This window comes from Onychostoma macrolepis, chromosome 15 (assembly GCF_012432095.1).
Source record: "Onychostoma macrolepis isolate SWU-2019 chromosome 15, ASM1243209v1, whole genome shotgun sequence".
Classification (NCBI taxonomy): domain Eukaryota; kingdom Metazoa; phylum Chordata; class Actinopteri; order Cypriniformes; family Cyprinidae; genus Onychostoma; species Onychostoma macrolepis.
Window position 1 is genome coordinate 24741919 of NC_081169.1, and position 21957 is coordinate 24763875.

The following is a 21957-nucleotide window of genomic DNA, read 5'->3' on the forward strand; positions in this document are numbered from 1 at the left end:
ATAAGACATCCTTGAAGGGATATGTTTGTCAAAAACAAAGTTATCCAAAACAGTGCTCTCAGTGTGTATATTATATTAGGCACTTAGCATAAAAATATTGACCAAATGGAGATTCTTATCCTTCAGAAAATGTTGGTAAGCAAACTTAGGGAGATGCATTAATTATTTTAAGAGCTGTTTAAGTTTAGTTTTTTTTGCAGCGTGTAAATATACTTAAAAATTCTGATTTGTATGATTGTAACAAAGTATTTATTATACATCAAAATTGATAAAAAAAAAAAAAAAAAAAAAAATTATTAGAAATGTTGGCTAACATGGTTGCATATTTAGCCTATATTATTATATATCTATATAAATTAATTTCATGTTTTATATTTTCTGTTACATAAAGAAAAATATTGATTTGGGAATTTTCAATATTTACAATGACCTGGGTAACAGGATCAACCCTAAACTTGGCAAATGCAGTCAAAAACTACAATATTGTAAAAATTAAATGGAATAAGACTATACTTTAGAAAAGGCCCAAAGGATATCAATGTGTGTCACAATTTTATGGAAAGAACAAATTATCAATAAATGAATAAATTATGTGAAAACAGGGTTGCAAGGCTAATGCTAGGATTTTTGGTTTGTAATCAATTCGAGGAAAGAGCCATGCATCATAGCTCAGCTTTAACAGTAAAAGTAATTATTTAGAGAAAATGTAAAAAAAAAAAAAAAAAATCATATTCACATATTCAAATCGCCACACTTTATTTCATAAGAACATTTAGTAGAGCAGACTAGGCTAGCATGCATGAGTCTATTCTTTATGAAGTGACTCACTAGAAACTGACAGCTTAAATGTCACACCGTAATCTTAAAATAAAACTCTCTCACTCATGCTCTCTCTCACACTCACACAAGAGCTCATGAATGACATGAACACAAACCTCATTCAAAGGTGCAGATAGATTCATTCATTCTGTTTAACATTGCAGTGTCTATTCATTATTGCTACGTTAATTAAAACATAATAAACATGCTGTGCAAAATTCAACATATAATCCAAACATCAGTGGACAGCATCAAAAATACAGTACCCATTCCCCAAAAAGTGTTGGTGAGTCATTTCATATTCTTAAAAAAAACAACTTGAACAGCACTCCCTCACTAATTGTGTCATAGTGTGTCAGTCTTTAATAAATAATAACCAAATGTGCAATATTCTATACTCTTATATATTGTGCCTCTTATAAAATAAAACCAAATGCAGTGTGCTCTCAAAGTGAAAGGTGTCCTGGTTCAACGTGCTATTTATGATCAGTACATACTTGAGCACTCTACGATTGGTAAGACAACACCACAGAGAGTCTTCTAGAGCTTCTCAGAACTGAGACTGTGTTTCTATTATTATATTGTGATCTAATGTAACCCATACGCAGGCACCAGATGTTTCTGAGACTGGATAACACTCACAAGTCATATCTCAGCAATAAGGATTTCTGCTTTCTGTTTTCTGTTTTCACAGCTGTAGCACACTACAAAATCCTGTTCAAAATGAAGCAAATTTTGACATTGCATCCTTCACCTTAACATACAGAGCATCTCTGTAGTCAGTAGACTTAAAGGAATAGTTCACTCAAAAATGGAAATTTGCTGAAAATGTACTCATCCTCAGGAAATCCAAGATGTTTGTTTCTTTGTGGGAACAGATTTGGAGAAATTGAGTATCACTTGCTCACCAATGGTTAAAAGTTAAAATGCCTTAATTATAGGTTTGTTTCTTACACTTTCACTTCACAGGATGTTAATTGATGGAGTGGAGTGGTGTGGATTATTGTGATGTTTTTATCAGCTGTTTGGTCTCTCATTCTGACGGCACCCATTCACTACAGAGGATCCATTGGTGAGCAAGTGTAATGTTAAAATTCCCCAAATCTGTTGTTATGAAGAAATAATCTTATCTACATCCTGAATGGCCTGAGGGCGAGTGCATTTTAAATTTCCATTTTTGGGCAAACTATTCCTTTAATCAAGTCTTCAGTACTATCAAATATCTGTAAATTCCCAAATGCTACTTATGTTTTCAAGCACAGCCAGGGTAAAATACATAAAATTCTTATTTGATTATCTTAAGAGTGATTAAAATAGTGTTTTGAGCTTCTGGCACCATAATAGAAGCCTTATAAATTAAGATCAAATACTAAAGGAACTGTCTGGAAGGAGTCCATCTGGTTCCTGTACAAAATCCCGGTTAAAAGCAGCATTATTCTTAAAAAAAAAAAAAAAAAAAAGAAAGTCCCACTGGAACATAATGTCAGAGTTTTCCACGTTTTTGTCAACAAAACTATTTTCTGGAAAATTCAATGCAGGCCTTTTGGTCTCAGGAGAAAAGGTTACGGAGATGATATAAAAAGTGGTCCTCTTTGCTCTTGCGCATGCGACAGCGACCGCTCAAATAGTCCCAGGCTGAGCGTTTGCAGTAGTTGTAAAAATGTTCCTCGGTTTTTTTCAGGGTGCTGTTCAGGTCCATCTTACCCTGCAGACTGACCAGAGACAGCATGATTAGATTCTTGTGCTCCATGACCTGAAAACAGTGCATTACACAGTAGAGCCCCAAAACATATTACACTTAAATGTGACATTTAAATCATTGCATTAGATAAATATATAATAAACTTGCATTCATTTTAATTGTACTGATAATCTTTAAAATGTTTATTTCTTAATAAAATCATTTTAAAATTAAATAGTTTGCTCCCAGAAGCCGCTTGGTTTGGTATTTTATATCTAATGCAATGAATTTTAGACTAAATAAATGAATTCTTTGTCCATACTAAACAAAACAAAAGGTAATAAAATATCAAGACAATCAACCACAACCTCAAAGATTAGTGTTATTTTAGTATCACTGGTATAGTTTTTGTTAATATTTTGAAATAGATTTTTTTTTTCAATAATGTCTATATAGAATTTTTATTAAGATATAGTATTTAATTTAGCTAAACCTAAACAAAAATACATATTGCCTTGGCAGATAGCAATTATTGTTCATATTGTATTTCAGTTCATGTTTCTTTCAAGTAATGAAAATGTCTGTTATGGTTTTAGTTTTCATTAACCGTAATAACACTGCCTGTAGAGATCAATTTAATCTACATTACAAGGAACCATACCAACCAATCTACACCACATACACACCTGCTGGTAAACTGTATGAGCTGAACCTCGTTCCTGCAGTCGAGTAAAGCTTCTCTGTTCTCCAGTAAGATGGTGGCACACATGAAGAGTTCAAAAGTGAAGTCTGTGTTTACGGCCTGGGGCTCCATCACAGATTCATCCTCTGAATTTCAGAGTCATCAAAATCATTTGAAATATATTAGTGTTTATCTTTCACCATTTAGGTTTGATAAGCGGTATCTGTAACGTAAGACATAGGGGTTAAGGTCTCTCACCCAGGCTGTATTTGCGTGCCAGTCTCTCCTGATATCGAGCCCGATCCACCTGCTGTGAGATGAGCTCCAGGTGATCACAGCTGAGAATCTCAAACAGACGCAGAGCATCGCTGTGCTCAAACTCCCGCTGGAAAGCCAACAGAAGCCACCTGAATGGAAGACAAAGAGAAAGATTTATGAAGTGACCGAAAGAGAAGAAAAAAGAAAAAGAAAATCCAAACCCACCTGTGACAAAATGTGATTTTTTCCATGTTGTCTGTGACCAGATGAGAGTGTAGCTGAGGATCCAGCTCTTTCAGTAAAGCAGCTTCCAACTCTGAGAAACAGCATTTGACCATCACTACCAGTTGTATAAGTATTAGTGCTAATAACAGATCTAAACAGTTTGGAAAAACAGGAAACCCACCCATTTTGCGATACAGTCCATCAGCACAGAAGTCTTTGGAAAACTTCTCCATGTAGCAGGAGAAGCTCCAGTAGGTGTCCACTTCTGAGTGCAGCACCTCCAGAAATCGACTGCACAGATCATTCATGCCCTGAGCGTAACTTACTTCTGCAGAGACCAGAGAAACAAACTGATGATCGAGTTAGACATTGAAAATGCAAACACAGTGCTTCACAATTTAACCACTAGATGTCGCCCTACACCAGCAAACAAAAATCTGATCACAAACACTTAAAAAGTTGAGGTCGGTAAGATATCCACTGTGCTCTGCAAGGTTGTATTTATTTGCTCATAAATACAGTAAAAACAGCAATAGTAAATCTTTCTATTTTAATATATTGTACATTTTGATGGTAAAGCTGAATTTTTAGTGTCACATGATCCTTCAGAAATCATAGAAATGTTTTTAAAAATGTTGTACATTTCTTTATTGTCATTGTAAATTTTTATGTGTGTTTTCTAAATAAAGTATTAAAAAATACATATATTTTACTGACCCAAAAGTGTTTTTACAACCACGTACCTGGGTGAAAAGCAGCATATGTGATTAGGATATCTCTCAAAACAAGCAGGTTACCCAAACCTTCATTCCTGTGATGAAACACAACTGATTAGAAACTCTTTCTCAAGGCATTAATTTATTCTATAAAAGAAATAATAAGTATAAGTAATCATAAGTATGCACTGTATGATTGTATCAAAGTTGTTTACTCTGTTAAAACACTCCTATTAAATTAAATCAGTCCTTTATTATCTGCTGGATTTTAAAAATTTGGTCTGCAGCAAAATAGGCTAATTTTATATAAGTTTATATAATTATCATTTGTTCTTTTACAGTTTACAGTTCTTTCATCTGTTTACAGTTCTTAACAGGTTATGACCTATATTTGAAAATAATGCTGACATGAAAACTACATATGCTAAATGTCAGCCTGAAAAGCATTACATCCCCATATTCTTTCTAAAATATCATTTAAACACGTCTTTATGTTTTATGAGTTTTATGTTTAGAAGCCAACATTTTTGCTCTTATTTTGGATTTTTGATACTGACGTATGCTTTCAAAGTGAGCCGAGCTGACTGTACTCAAAACTAGTTACTGTTTAACCACAGTAAAACGATGAGACAGACTCCCGAGTGTTATTTACGTTGAGCTCCAAGGTTGTTTGATAAATTGGTGTGGCAATGACATGTTTGCTTTGCGCTGGCAGCTCACATTAGTGATGCAAAAAATGAGGCAACTCCTTGTGGTTTGTTTAAACAAACATGAGAAAGATATAACTGACTATCTACTTTCTTGAGCAGAAATAAAGAATACAGAGGAACCCTGCAATTTGTCAAAAGAAACCTTTTTACACCTATACCATACAAGAACATGGGTTGTACATCAAGATAGAAATGATTTATTTAGCCATAAAGATGAATAATTAAACATGGAAATAAAAACAAGGAACAAGGAAGTCTCTTCTTTAAGGAAATGAGCAGACACAATAAATTAAACAGGCATACATAAGGTCTGCAGGGTGGTAATGAGCTCAGTAACAATATGTAAACAATAAGAAATATATTTTCTTCACCCTCTTGCAACTTACTATAAGGATTTGTTAATATACAACTTTCAAAACTAGAACCTTTTCATAAGTCCTAAAAGGATTTTGACCTTAAGTGATTTTCCACTATTCCATGACTGGCATTTTCTTTATTTAGCACATTAAAATGCACAAATTAAAGTAGTTCTCACCGGTAGTATGGAAGATCTCGATCGGTTCGGGGAACATCTTTGTCAATGATGCGTATGGCCTCCTGAAGCTCTTCCAGGTCAAAGGTTATCCGTTCAAATAGCACCTGCACATTAAAGCCAACATGAAATCAACATCAATCTGACTTAACTTCTTATGGTCTTCCTAGTCTTATTGTGAAAGTTTTTCTCTTTGTATTCTGTATGCATTTCTTTCTCCTGTGGAACACAAAGCAATATATTTTGCCAAGCAGGTTCAGTTCTCATTGACTTCTATAGTCATTTTTGTCCATACTATGCAAGTCAATGGGAACCAAAACTGTTGGGTTACCAACATTCTTCAATATATCTTCTTTTGTGTTCCACAGAAGAAAGAAAGTCGTACGGGTTTGGAACGACATGACGGGGAGTAAATAAAGACAGAATTTTCATTTTTGGCTGAACTATCCCTTTAAGCAGGTAGTTTTACCTGAGCCTGCAGTTGCAGAAAGGACATCTTCTCTCTGGCCTCTTCTGACTCACACTGTTGTTTTTTCTGCTCTCTGTCCTGCCTTTGGTCGAAAAACTTCACTGCTGTCAACAGTTCAGCTGGAAAAAAAACAAAACAAAAAAAAAGAAAGAGAAAAGAATATTTATTATTACTTGTGGTTTAACATCACCACAACTTGTCAGTTACATATATTTACCAGAGGTTTTCAATATCAAGGCCAAACATTTTATTGCAGGTAGCAAGAGCTGATAAGGGGCAACCGTTGCATATTAAAAGTGTTTGTTCTGCTCAGGAATATAATTTACCATCAGTGCCATTAAGACGCAGACGAACGGCTCCAGGAAGCAGCTGTTGCCACTTCCTCTTCATAACCTGATAGCGCACCGCCATCTGCTCCAGCAGTAGGGGGCGCTCCAGAGCCGTAGAGCTGCAGGGGTACATGCCAAACAGAAAACGCCATACCAGACCACGTTCGTCAGGAGACACGCCACCTGAATCACACAAACAGGACACAAATTACACATATGAAGATAATATACTAAGAACACACGGCTTGGGATGTGCTATTTCACAATGGACTCTTTTCACAGACTGTAACGATGTGTTTACAGTTATTAACATCGTAACTAGTTTTTTATATTGTAATTTTTTTCATTTTATATCTCAACCTTTATATCTTACAGAAAACTGGTAAATGCTGCTGCACTAGTGTTTATAATACAATGGCTGAGGATTGTGGATTTTTTTCTTTTGCTATTGGAGCAAATGCGAATGTGATGTAGTTATTGCTCACCACTAGAAGTTTACCCAACTCTGACAACTTCTTCTTCTGAGAACCCTGGAAATGTTAAAATGATTTAAGGCAGTTCCTTTTTACTGTAAATGTATACTGACTATTTTTGAGAGTTGTAATTTACAGAAAATTATTTTAAAAATTTAACAAAAAAAGAAAAATAAAGAATGTAATGCATTACAGAAAGAGGGAAAAATATTATTAATAAAATTGAATTAAAATGCCTTTTTCTGTTGAAGTAAAAAAAAAAAAAAAAAAAAAAGTTACTTGACAAAGAATAAAAGCATGAAATATAAGAGATATTATATATATATATATATATATATATATATATATATATATATATATATATATATATATATATATATACACATACATATATAACCCCAATTCCAGAAAAGTTGGGACGTTTGTGAAATGCCATAAAATCCAGAATATGTTATCTGTTCATTCTCTTTAACCTTTATTTAATTGACTAAAGTACAAATTTTAATTTTATTTTGTAAATATAACCAAATTTTGATTTTCATGGCTCAACTCAACTCAACTTTATTTATAGAGCACTTTCAACACCACAAGTGGAACCAAAGTGCTGAACAGAGGGTATAAAAGAGAAAATAAAAACAAAAACATAAAAACAATGCAACATATGACATACACAACTTACAAAGCATTGTCAAATGCTAAAGAAAACAAATACGTTTTAAGAGCACTCTGAAAAACACCCAATGAATGACAAGTTTTTACTGACAAAGGAAGGTTATTCCAGAGCCTAGGAGCTGCAACAGAGAAAGCCCGATCACCTTTACATTTTAAGCGGGATTGCGGAACCATGAGACGCAATTGATCATTTGATCGCAGAGATCTACTGGATTGACAATGGCTGATTAAATCAGTAACATACTCAGGTGCTAGGCCATGCAGAGACTTAAAAACATACAACAACGCTTTGTATTGAATTCTGTAACGTATGGGTAACCAATGTAGTTTCATTAACACCGGAGTGATGTGCTCTCTCTTCTTAGTACCCGTTAAAAGTCTGGCAGCTGAGTTCTGAACGAGCTGCAAACGGGAGAGAAGCCTGACTCACACCCAGATACAAAACATTACAGTAGTCCAAACGGGATGACACAAAGGCATGAACAACCTTCTCCATATCATCAAAAGAAAGGATAGATTTCAATTTAGATATTGATCTAAGATGGAAGAAACTATTCTTAACGACAGCATTGATTTGCGGTCAAATTTAAGCTCGAGTCAAAAATGACACCAAGGTTCCTCACGCTAGACAGTTTTTCCGGAAACAACCCCAGGCAGTCATCATCCACACACCCTTTATTTCCAAATAAAATCATCTCGGTCTTATCCTCATTTAATTGGAGAAAGTTATTCGCAAGCCAGCACTTAACTTCGCCAAACATGCATGAAGAGACTGAATAGCACTTGTATGCCTATGTTTCAATGGTAAATAAATTTGAGAATCATCTGCATACAGATGATACTGAATCCCAAATTTCTCAAAAATCGAACCTAAAGGGAGCATATAAAGGGAAAACAAAATTGGTCCCAGTATAGAGCCCTGTGGAACCCCACACACAAGAGGGCAACGGAAGAAAAATAATCCCTAAACTGACTGAAAAGTCCTATCCTTCAAATAGGAAGAGAACCATTCCAGGGCTAAACCCTGAATACCAACCTGATCCCTAAGACGATTAATGAGAATGTTATGGTCAACCGTATCAAATGCCGCTGTAAGATCTAACAAAAGCAAGACAACACGGTTTCCAGAATCAACACCTCGTAGGATATCATTAGAGACCCTCAATAGAGCAGATTCTGTACTATGACCAGCTCTAAAACCTGATTGGAATCTATCAGAGATGTTATTCCTCATTAAAAAGTCATTAAGCTGTGCATTTACAATTTTTCCAGTATCTTAGAAATAAAAGGCAATTTTGAAATTGGACGAAAACTACTCATGTCGAAGGGGTCTAAGCCATTTTTTTTTAAAAGGGGCTGAATAACCGCATGCTTAAAACTAACCGGAACAACACCAGATGACAAGCTAATATTCATTATGGACAGAATACTTGGGCCAATTGACTCAATTACCTTCTTAAACAGAGAAGAAGGAAGCACATCACCAGGAGACCTGGTGGGCTTCATATGAGCAGTTATATCATTAAGCTGCTGCAATGAAACAGGCATAAAACTGGTCAATAGGTTCGGAGGATCAACAGAAGCAATAAAATCATTGCCAGCAAATGAAATCTGAGATCTTATTCCATCAACCTTACCAATAAAAAAGTTTAAAAACTCTTCACACATGTCATTAGAAGGAGTGAGTGGAGGAGTAGCAGAAGGATGAAGAACAGCATTTACAGTAGAGAAAAGGACTCTAGAATTATTACAGTTTCTAGAGATGATGGCAGAGAAATAATTTGATCTAGCCAATTTAACATTGGCTGCAACACACTCCAAAAAAAGTTGGGACAGAGGCAAAATAAAAGGGAAAAGGTTATAGAATATCCAAATTAAACTATGTTGAAACAGTTCACAGTAAGCAGGTGAAATGGAAATAGGTGAGGATATCATGTTTTGGTATAAAAGGAGCATTTCAGTCTTTGCAAGCGAAGTTGGATCACGTCTCATCACTTTGTGCCAAATTTCATGACAAAGGTGTCAAACAAATCAAAAAATTTTAGTAGGCTCAAAAAAGTAGGCTACCGGTGGTACCGAGTACCCGGTCAGCCCGGTTCTTGCTATCCGAAAGGTGTGCAGATGCGCTCTCTTCATAAAAGCATTGAGACAGGGTGACCTCAAAAGGAGGAAGCACATCAAACTAACAAAACACCTTAAAGACCGACACCCGGATCAAATGAAAGAGTTCAAGCAGGTAAGTTTCAATTTAAAATGTAATATTTAGATTTTCTGTTATGAATATCATTACATATTTTAATTTGAATGTCGGATTGAAATAAACATTGCCATTATAGCGGTGTTAATCGTTAGCATAAGCGTGGTTAACACTAATATATTGAGCATTAGAATGAAGTTTCTAATTAAATGAAAGTACAGTCAAATTTTCATTAACATGACTTAACATAACTTACAGTGAGTGAATAATATATTTTTACAACATTAAATAACATTCACAAACATTAATTAATGCAAACACTTGATCATTCATGTTTGTTCATTGTACATTACATAATTTTAACAGATTGAACTTTTGATTTTATGTATTAGTAAATTTTGAAATGAACCCCAAGCAGAATAATTGCTATAACTATTGTTTATTGATAGGTCATGTTATCTAACAAATGGAATCTTATTGTAAAGTGTTTTTAATATACCATCTAATTGATATACACTTGTCTTAAAATATATGTAATCTAATTACAAATTTATTATAAAAGCTGAGGTTTGTTATTTACTGAAATGTTATATTTTAGCTGGTGTCAACGATTTAATGTTGCATTTGGTCAGACTCAGACCATTGCTCTACTTAATATTATATTTTCCTTTTACAGCTGCAGGCTGAGGAAGATCATGAAACACACCAGCAAACCCTAAAACACACAACAGTTTACAGTTGTTTTTCAGCAGCAGCATTGAAACAATTTTAAATAAACAAAGAATGGCATTGATTTTTGTACAGTTTATTTTTGTTTAACTTTATTAATAAAAATAATGTGTTTTTTTTAAATTAGCATGTTTTGCTTTGGTACTGAAATTGGTACAGAGAACCGTGGATTTTCACTGGTATTGGTACCGAATACATACATTTTGGTACCGTGACAACACTAATATACATACAGTATCTCACAGAAGTGAGTACACCCCTCACATTTTTGTAAATATTTTATTATATCTTATGACAACACTGAAGAAATTACACTTTGCTACAATGTTAAGTAGTGAGCTTGTATTTTGCTGTCCCCTCAAAATAACTTAAACCACTGGCCACAAAAGTGAGTTCACCCCTAAGTGAAAATGTCCAAATTGGGCCCAATTAGCCATTTTCTCTCCCCGGTGTCATGTGACTCGTTAGTGTTACAAGGTCTCAGGTGTGAATGGGTAGCAGGTGCGTTAAATTTGGTGTTATCACTCTCACTCTCTCATATTGGACACTGGAAGTTCAACATGGCACCTCATGGCAAAGAACTCTCTGAGGATCTGAAAAAAATTATTGTTGCTCTACATAAAGATGGCGTAGGCTATAAGAAGATTGCAAAGACCCTGAAACTGAGCTGCAGCACGGTGGCCAAGACCATACAGCGGTTTAACAGGACAGGTTCCACTCAGAACAGGCCTCGCCATGGTCGACCAAAGAAGTTGAGTGCACGTACTCAGCGTCATATCCAGAGGTTGTGCTTGGGAAATAGACGTATGAGTGCTGCCAGCATTGCTGCAGAGGATGAAGGGGTGGGGGGTCAGCCTGTCAGAGTTCAGACCATACGCCGCACACTGCATCAAATTGGTCTGCATGGCTGTCGTCCCAGAAGGAAGCCTCTTCTAAAGATGATGCACAAGAAAGCCCACAAACAGTTTGCTGCAGACAAGCAGACTAAGGACATGGATTACTGGAATCATGTCCTGTCATAGCCGCGGGAACATATTTTATCTGGGGGGTGCTGGGGGCGGGGCGGGGCTTGATATTGCAGGGTGGGGCCACGGTGGGGGATTTTAGACAAAATCCTAATATTAAACAGCCCAAACTCTTATAGATTAACATACAAATTAATATTATTAATTAATTAAATTGTTATATGCGAACCAATATATATTTGTACTTTTGTGATTTTATTTATATAATTTCTTTAATTTCTTAAATATTTATATTATTTAAGGGGATTTTACTAAATATTAACATCGTTGATATGCCAAACTTGGTCAGTGCACTTTGGTGAATTCTCTCATCAGAAACAACAAAGTGCAGATGTACATGCGATGTAAATAAGAGATTAATTAATCATACACTGCAGACAGCTTCACTTAGAGCCTAACTGGAGCTTTTTTTAAGAGTGCTCTAAAAAAAGACTCATGCTAGACTGAATTCCATGATATTCTTTGATAATGTAGGCTAAATGTTCTTGGCTCGCTGTATAATTTGTTCATTGTTTGAATAATTGCGCATTTGGCTTATACGGTAATTAAACTTGTACATTATAAAAATGTATTTTTATTAAATGTGATCAGGTGAAATACAAATTCAGTCTTATTCAAATATTTTATGACATATGGTAGGCTACTTGCCTAAAACGTTATGATTTGCGTGGTTAATAGATTACATTAGGCTACAGTGGTTTGAGCGCGGTTGATCAGAGACTAAAGTGCAATTAAAGAGCTGTGCTTATGTGATTGTTGGTGGCAGTCTTGAGAAGCGAGAAAGCTTTGGAAGACGGCTCATAAAAGGGAAAAAGACGTAAATAGTTTTTACAAGTTGGAATCTAAAATGAATCGCGTGAACATATCACATGAAATTCTGTCAGTGAGAGGCAGATGTAGGGATGCGGGACGCCTGCCGTAAGGCACGCAAGAAAAATACAGCCGCATATTTTTGGTCAGTTTAATATAATCATAATCACAAAAATCAAGTATATCGGGGATGATCGAGGGGGCACAAGGAAAATCTCAGGCCCAGCCCTGAGGCGGGGGTTCTGCAGCACCCTCAGCACCCCTAGTTCCCACGGCCATGTGTCCTATGGTCTGATGAGACCAAGATAAACTTATTTGGTTCAGATGGTGTCAAGCGTGTGTGGGGCAACCAGGTGAGGAGTACAAAGACAAGTGTGTGTCTTGCCTACAGTCAAGCATGGTGGTGGGAGTGTCATGGTCTGGGGCTGCATGAGTACTGCCGGGACTGGGGAGCTACAGTTCATTGAGGGAACCATGAATGCCAACATGTACTGTGACATACTGAAGCAGAGCATGATCCCCTTCCTTCGGGGACTGGGCCGCAGGGCAGTATTCCAACATGATAACGATCACTGCCTTGCTAAAGAAGCTGAGGGTAAAGGTGATGGACTGGACAAACATGTCTCCAGACCTAAACCCTATTGAGCATCTGTGGTGCATCCTCAAACGGAAGATGGAGGAGCGCAAGGTCTCTAACATCCACCAGCTCCGTGATGTTGTCATGGAGGAGAGGAAGAGGACTCCAGTGGCAACCTATAATAATGGTGGTCACACAAAAAAATTTACACTTTGGGCCCAATTTGGACATTTTCACTTGTCGGTGTACTCATTTTTGTGGCCAGCGGTATCATTTCTTCAGTGTTGTCACATGAAAAGTTATAATAAAATATTTACAAAAATGTGAGTGGTGTACTCACTTCCGTGATATATATAATACCGTATTGACCCGAATATAAGACGAGCCCCTTTTTCCAGATGTACTTTTTGGAAAAAGGCTTTTTGAAAACCAAATCTTGTTTTTTTTTGTTGTTTTTTTTCCTCTCTCTCTGTAAAACACATTTTTTTCTTAAATTATTTTCATATTGCATATTTTTCCTATTTTAATTTTTGTTTTGAAAGTATGGTAAATACCGGTAAAATGTACCAACAATGTCATTGAAAAATATACACTTTTTGATATACCATAAAAATAACAGGTAGACAGTCTGAATTATATAACATTTAGGCTATTCATCTCATAGTAGCCTACCAAAATTTTATTAACAGTAGAAGTGAAATCTTATTGTAGTCTTCAAATCTGGGTACTGTCTTACGTTTTAAAATCACTTACAGAGGAAGTTTGGTCCCATCAGGCTAACATGACGGTCACGACTTGTGCAGCTGTAAGCTTTTCTTTTTCTTTTGTTTTCACTCGCGATCTTTACAACACACAGTACATTACATATTTCATGGCACACTCGTTTTACACTTATTTAGCGCCACCTATTGTTGTGGGTGTATTATTGACATGTCAAAGTCTAGACCCCCGAGTATAAGATGACCACATTTTTTCAGATGTATTTCCAAGAAAAAAACACCGTCTTATATTTGGGTCAATACGGTACATACACATACAGTCATAGCTGGGTAGATTACTTACAAATTGTAATCTGTTAATGATTCTAAATTACATGGCAAAAATTTTAATCATTAACGTAATCCATTACATTACACATTTTAAGTAATATAACCAGATTACTTTTTGATTACTTTTAGATTACTTTTGACCCAACTCGTTTATCACATTGATTTAAACAGGATAATCTTATACCATAATGATGTAAAAATACAAAGAGTGAGAAAATATATTCCTTTCATTGTAATTAACAACATTATATTACATCAAGGTTTCCCAAACTGGGGTTCGTAAAGGAACTGTAGGGGGTTTATGAGTTTAATGAAAGGCTAACAAGTAATTAAATCATAAAAAGGTAAAATTAAATAAATCATACACTCACTAAAAAAGATGAAATATTTTGTTTACACCTGCATGCCATATGACTATTAACCAATGTCAGAGAACCATCAACATGCAAATGTTATACTTAATTATTAAACAATTTATTTTAAAATCTCAGGGGTACTTAAAGGGGTCACTGATTATGATTTCACTTTTTTTTTTTTTTTACTTTAGGTGTGTAATGTTGCTGTTTGAGCATATAAAACATTTGCAAAGTTGCTCAAAGTTCATTGCAATGGGAGATATTGTCTTTTACAAAATTGCTGATTGACCACCCTGGTCTGCAAATTAGAAATAACGAGAATTTGTGCATTTTAATGAGTTTGAAAGAGAAAAGCCTTTCAATAATACATAATAATACATGGTTAAATAACCTACTGAGTGATAATTCAAATAAAAATGTATGTGTTCATCAGTAGTTGATGCAATGTTGAAACACTTCTTAAACCTGAAATGATTTTTGTAAATCACTGGTCAAATCCTCTGTTGCCACCTGAATAATGACTGATCTGTGTGAATGTCCACAAAACCGAAGATAAAAAAAAGGATTAGTGAGAATCAGTAAATGATTAATTTATTTCTATTGTGTGAATAACATGTAATCAATAAAAAAGTAACTGTAGTCTGATTGCGAGTATTTTAAAATGTAACTTACTCTAACTACAAATACTTAATTTTTGGAATCTGATTACGTAATCCAGATTACATGTAATCAGTTACTACCCAGCTCTGTATACAGTCATAGCCAAAAATATCGGCACCCTTGGTAAATATGATCAAAGAAGGCTGTGAAAATTAATCTGCATTGTTAATCCTTTTGATCTTTTATTTTAAAAATTCACAAAAATCTAACCTTTCATTGGATAAGAATTTAAAATGGGGGGGGAAATATCATTATGAAATAAATGTTTATCTCAAATACACGTCGGACACTAATACAAATTCTCATGAGTAAAATATCTCTGAAGTATATTCCCATTCATAATCACAATTTTGAACACTCCAGGGTAATTATGAACATGAAATTATCCAGCCATGGCTTCCTGTTTCACAGAAATATAAATAGGAGGGAAAACAAAGCCCAAATTCCCTTAATCATCCATCACAATAAGAAAAACCAAAGAATGTATTTCTGATGTGCAGCAAAAGATAATTGAGCTTCACAAATTAGTGAAGTGGCTTTAAGAAAAGAGCTTGAGCAGTGAAAATTCCCATTTCCACCATCAGGGCAATAATTAAGAACTTCCGATCAACATAAAATGTTACGAAACTGCCTGGAAGAGGACGTGTGCCTATATCGTCCTAATGCACGGTGAGAAGGAGAGTTTAAGTGGCTAAAGACTCTCCAAGGACCATAGCTGGAGAATTGCAGAAAATAGTTGAGTCTCGGGGTCAGAAAACCTTTAAAAAAAAATTGTCAAACAGCACCTACATCACCACATGTTGTTTGGCAGGGTTTCAAGAAAAATTCTCCTCGTTCATCCAAAAACAAACTCTAGCATATTAAGTTATCAGACACGACTGGAACTTCAAATGGGACTGGCTTCTATGGTCAGATGAAACTAAAAAATGAGCTTTTTAGCAGCAAACACTCAAGATGGGGTGAAATATACTGCTGTATTTTTGATGTTGTGGGCCTATATTTCTGCTGGAGGTCCTGGACATCTTGTTTAGACACATGGCATCATGGATTCTATCAAATACCAACTGATAAAAAAAATCAATAAGTGACTGACTCTGGTTGAAATCTTATAATGGGCCATGTTTGGATCTTCCAACCGTACAATAATCCAAACACAAACCTCAAAAACAACACAAAAATGGGTCACTGAGCACAAAACCAAGCTTCTGCTATGGCCTTCCTCTGACCTGAACCCTGTAGAAAATGAGTGGGTGAACTGAAGAGAAGCAGCACCAACATGGAGCTGGGAATCTAAAGGGTCTGGAGTGATTCTGGATGAAGGAATGGTCTCTGATCTCTTGTCAGGTGTTCTCTAACCTCATCAGGCATTATAGGAGAAAATTTAGAGCTGTTAAATTGGCAAATGGAGGTTTCAAAAAGTATTAAATAAAAGGGTGCCGTTAATTGTGGCCAATGTGTATTAGAGAAAAACATTTATTTCATAATGATATTTCCCCCCATTTTAAATTCTTATTATCCAATGAAAGGTTAGATTTTTGTGAATTTTTTTAATAAAAGTTCAAAAGGATTAACAATGCAGATTAATTTTCACAGCCTTCTTTGATCAAATTTACCAAGGCTGCCGATATTTTTGGCCATGACTGTGTATATATGTACATATATATATATATATATATTAAAATAACTACTAAAACACTAAAATCAATACAAATTTACTAAAATCCTAACTAAAATGAAAATGAAAATGTAAAATGTAAAGACAAAAACAGATTCAAAATATTAACACAAACTATGATCATATCTTAATGTTTCTAGAATAACGCTGAAAGCAAGCATATTGTTAATTTAATTGCATCACTTTAATGGAATGTGTTGTTACACCAGAGAGAACAAGTCAAACCTCAGCGTCCGCATCACATTAGCATTAGCAATTCAGCATTTCACAATGAGCTGGCACAGTAGGGGCGGAGAGAGTTTGAGGGTCCACACAGAACAAAACAACCTCTAATCCCCTTCTATATCAGCTTTATCCCCTTCCTACAAAGCTGATTATGTAATTTGTTCACTTTGCACACATTTTCATGTCATCGAATAAGAGGAATGCGTTTTGGAGATGAGAGGCCTACACATGCACAGCAGAAGATACACTGAAGGACTGTTGTTGAAGGTCTGTGCTGGAAAGTCGGTCCAGCTTTGAATCACGTCGCATGTGTTTAAACATTACTGATGGGGTCACGTTTGCATCACACTCTCGTGCCACATGCTTGTGTTGTAAGATTAGGGAGTGTTGCTGAATATTAAGCTTCAAATGTGAATCAATCTCATGAATGCTAATAGCTATTTTATAGACCCACTGAGTGGAATACAACAAGGCCATCAAAAAAGTAAATAAATAAAATAAATAAATAATAAAACAAAATTTCATCACTTACTCAAAAAAAAAAAAAAAAAAAAAATTAATAAAAAACAGCTGCTAAAATAGACTGGGGTCCAACATTTTTTAGACCATTTAAATTTTACTCATAAAGAGTTAAAAAACAAAGATTTGACTATTCCTTTAAATATTTAAATTAAAATGTATTCACCTTCAGGCCATCCAAGATGAAGATTAGTTTCTTTCTTCATCTGAACAGATTTGGAGAAATTTAGCATTGCATCACTTGCTCACAAATAGATCCTTTGCAGTGAATGGGTGCCGTCAGAATGAGATTTCAAAGCATCACAATAATCCACATGACTCCGGTCCATCATTTAATGACTTGTGAAGTCAAAAGCTGCGTGTTTGTAACAAACAAATCCATCATTAAGATGTTTTTAACTTCAAACCATTGCTTCCAGCTAAAATAAAAGTCACAGTGAAAAAGTAATCTTATTTGAATCAGGAGAGAAACATACACAGATCAAGCACTGCTGTTTGGACACTCATTCTGATGGCACCCATTCACTGCAGAGGATCCAGTGGTGAGCAAGTGATGTTATCTGTTCAGATAAAGAAACAAACTCATCTACATCTTGGATGGTCTGAGGGTGAGCTGCTAGTACATTTTAGACCTACTGTATATGGGGTTCAGGGTTAGTCTAATCGCTCTAATAACTGACATGGCTAATTTTCAGATATCAGAGTATGTATAATTATTTGATACAAAAATTAAACACATCTACTGATAAAACATCTATTACTCCAATGTGAAACTATGACAGCCGCTTGTGAAATGTTGCCTCTATAGTCTTGTTTGACCCTAAAAGAGCATTGCATTCAACTACAACCATGCTGTCTGTTGTCACATCTTAAGCATGACTAATCACGTTAGCATGAATCTTATGATTGTAGTTCTACACAGCACAGATTCTATAGCTTTCACTGTTACTATAGAGGCCATTCTTTATCTGTTTGTTGAGAAACAAATCACTTGACCAGCACTTGAAAAGAAGAGGACCTTTGAGTGAGCCAGTAATTCCAGACAGTCATTAAGCTGTTTTATATGTTAATTACTTCCCTTTGAATATATTAAATTGCTAAATCGATTGCTAGAGATAACAGCATCAGCAAACACACAAACACGTTTGTTTGTTTGTTTGTTTATAATACTAGGGATTTCCACTGACATCAGTCGTTTTTATTTTGACCTAATTATTGTATTTTTTTCCCTACCCCTAAACCTAACAAGCCCTTCTGCATTTTTATTTTCATTAAGACATATTTAATTTATGTATATTAAGCCATTTATCAAAATTTGTTTAACAGAAAAAAAGAAGTTTATATGAAGTTTCACAATCTCACAGGCATCAAAAAAGACAAAATTCTAATGGATCAACTAAAATTACTTTTTTTTTTCTTCATTATTTATACTTAAGGATCTTTGTGATTCCAATTGAATCAGTAGCAGAATTGGCTTCAAAATTTTCATGTGAAAAATACCATAGAATTCAAAAACTTAAAGATGCTGTTGTGACAATTTAACCGACTACTGGATGAGCTGTAACATGTTTTGTGGAAATTATTGTAGTAAATTATGTCATCCCCAAACTCACCTCCATCCATAATCAGTCAATAAATTATTCTTCTTAACTGAAAATTGCTTTTTGTCCTGTAAATCTTTTATATTTACACGCTATATTTGACCTACAACTTCTACTGCACTGCAAAAAAAATATTTTCTTAGTATTTTTGTCTTGTTTTCTAGTATAAATATCTAGTAAAATTACTTAAGGTATCATTTTCTGAAAAAAAAAAATAAAATAAAAATGTAGTTAGTTTTTCCTTAAAACAAACAAAATTATTTGCCAATGGGCCAAGAAAAAAAAAAAAAAAAATCTGTTTTAGCCTTTGAATTAAGATTATTTTTCTTACCCCATTGGGAGATATTTTTCCTTGTTTTAAGCAAAAACTAACAAAATTTTGATCTTTGTTTTTAGAAAACAAGACTTAATGTCTTAATTCAAGAATGTATAGATATTTAGCTTAGGCTATAATAGAAAACAAGACAAAATTCAAAGTAAGAAAATTTTTTTTTTGCAGTGTGTCACCTGAGGAGGCTGGTGGTCATGTTTAATAGTGATTAAATTCCAGTGTCTTAACCTGATTATGATATGATACAACAATTCAATTGAAACAAGTATGATACATTGTTCAAACAATATAGATTATTAAGTATTACCGTTTTTAAATATATGCGTCCTGAGCCTGGATTCGTCCACGCGCCCCTTCGCGTCCATCACTCCTGGCAGCGAGATGCGCGCGCAAGCAGACTCAGGTGAGGTTACAGGTGCGACGGACAGACAGACGCCGTTATTCCCCGCAGAAACGCTGCACTTCATTCCCTTAAACTTCCCAATGGGATCATTACTGTCCATATCGGTTTTACCTTTCCCTTCTACATGTGATTCATCACAAGATGCAATCATTTTGTTAAATCCTTTGAAAACTCTGTCTCTAAGGCATTGGAGTTGTCGTGAGGTCACGATGCGATAAAATCCTCAGGTAAAAAGTCTTCGGCGGTGTTTTCGAAAGCTCATTTCACACGTAGGAGAAAGCGTTTTGATAGTGAGCACACCCCTCCCCGTCATATGACTTGAACCTCTCTCTCTCTCTCTCTCTCTCTCTCTCTCTCAAGGTGAACGCCTCCCCCTTGTGGTGAGTCGCTTTTGCACTTTCTCTCTAGAAATGTTTTAAACTGCGTGTTTGTGAGAAACAAATTAACTATTAATATGTTTTAATGTTAAACCGTCACTTTCTGGCCAAAATACTACATAATCCATAATAACGCTTCCTCCATGGTGACCTCTTGTCCTCTCACATCAAAATCCACCAACATTTGTTTTGTTTTTTAATCAGCTGTTTGGACTCTCCAAGAGAAGCATAAATTCACTGCAGATGATCGTTTGGTGAGCAAGTGATGTAACGCTAAATTTTTCCAAATCTTTTCCAATGAAGAGACAAACTCATCTCCATCTGGATGGCCTGAGGGTGAGTAAATTCTCAGCAAATTGTTATTTTTGGGTGAACTTTTCTTTTAAATATGCATTAAATTACTTACACTTAGTATATCACAACTTTCCTTTAGTTTAACCACTACTTCAATAAATTTGTAACCACACTTGGATGAGGTTAACAAGGACTTTAATAATAATAATAATAATAGTAATATTTGTAATTAGTGCTGTCAAACAATTAATCGAGGGTAATCGCATACAAAATTATTATTATTATTTTTTGCATAATATGTGTGTTCTGTGTATATTTATTATGCATATATAGATACACACACACATACATTATATATTTTGAAAATATTTACATTTATATTCATATAATTTATTTTATATATACAGTGAGGAAAATAAGTATTTGAACACCCTGCTATTTTGCAAGTTCTCCCACTTAGAAATCATGGAGGGGTCTGAAATTGTCATCGTAGGTGCATGTCCACTGTGAGAGACATAATCTAAAAAAAAAAATCCAGAAATCACAATGTATGATTTTTTAACTATTTATTTGTATGATACAGCTGCAAATAAGTATTTGAACACCTGAGAAAATCGATGTTAATATTTGGTACAGTAGCCTTTGTTTGCAATTACAGAGGTCAAACGTTTCCTGTAGTTTTTCACCAGGTTTGCGCACACTGCAGGAGGGATTTTGGCTCACTCCTCCACACAGATCTTCTCTAGATCAGTCAGGTTTCTGGCCTGTCACTGAGAAACACGGAGTTTGAGCTCCCTCCAAAGATTCTCTATTGGGTTTAGGTCTGGAGACTGGCTAGGCCACGCCAGAACCTTGATATGCTTCTTACAGAGCCACTCCTTGGTTATCCTGGCTGTGTGCTTCGGGTCATTGTCATGTTGGAAGACCCAGCCTCGACCCATCTTCAATGCTCTAACTGAGGGAAGGAGGTTGTTCCCCCAAAATCTCGCAATACATGGCCCCGGTCATCCTCTCCTTAATACAGTGCAGTCGCCCTGTCCCATGTGCAGAAAAACACCCCCAAAGCATGATGCTACCACCCCCATGCTTCACAGTAGGGATGGTGTTCTTGGGATGTGTGACGGCCCGAGTGGTGGCCGCACAAGAGTGGTAATGTGGATGTATCATCTTACACACAGCACACGCATCCACACGTATCTACAAGTATGCGCTTTCATACATGTATCTATATGAAGGATATATTCAGTCATTTAAGGTTAATCTTCATTTAAGTTTCCCTCTTTGCCATTTGTATTTATTTTGGCTTTAGTTTATAATAACCACATGAAACACAATATTCATTAGTTCTTTATTGTTAGGTTTTCATATGTTTACATTTATAATCCATCTTTATATACATCGTTGCTGATTTGGAGTGCACACGAATTAGTTGCGTTGTATCTGTTACTTACATTTGTTTCTATTTTGAGTTTAAGTTCATCGGTGAGGTGCGGCGATCTTCAGGTGTCGTCTGCTGCAGCCGCATCCTGGTGTGACGAAAATTAGAGTCCGGGCAGGAACCGA

General features: G+C 35.4%; 1 protein-coding gene across 1 annotated transcript; it reads right to left on the reverse strand.

The window, feature by feature from the left end:
* Nucleotides 1–739: 739 nt before the first annotated feature.
* Nucleotides 740–20057, reverse strand: si:dkey-238d18.4 (TBC1 domain family member 15). The gene is made up of 10 exons (XM_058799116.1): nucleotides 19628–20057; nucleotides 6419–6604; nucleotides 6093–6211; nucleotides 5627–5730; nucleotides 4409–4476; nucleotides 3847–3993; nucleotides 3666–3756; nucleotides 3441–3589; nucleotides 3187–3328; nucleotides 740–2531 (listed from the first exon to the last, which is right to left on the reverse strand). Exons 1-10 carry the CDS (start codon nucleotides 19872–19874, stop codon nucleotides 2369–2371), a joined length of 1416 nt encoding a protein of 471 aa, XP_058655099.1. The 5' UTR covers nucleotides 19875–20057; the 3' UTR covers nucleotides 740–2368.
* Between the last annotated feature and the right edge of the window lie 1900 nt (nucleotides 20058–21957).

Bases quoted from the DNA above. Each gene is read 5' to 3' on its own strand.
- si:dkey-238d18.4 (XM_058799116.1), bottom strand. From the start codon at position 19,874: ATGATTGCATCTTGTGATGAATCACATGTAGAAGGGAAAGGTAAAACC. The intron at 6,212-6,418 runs GTAAATTATATT...TTTTTTTTCCAG, and splicing joins GCGTCTTAATGGCACTGATG to CTGAACTGTTGACAGCAGTG. The intron at 3,329-3,440 runs GTGAGAGACCTT...TCTGAAATTCAG, and splicing joins GGCACGCAAATACAGCCTGG to AGGATGAATCTGTGATGGAG.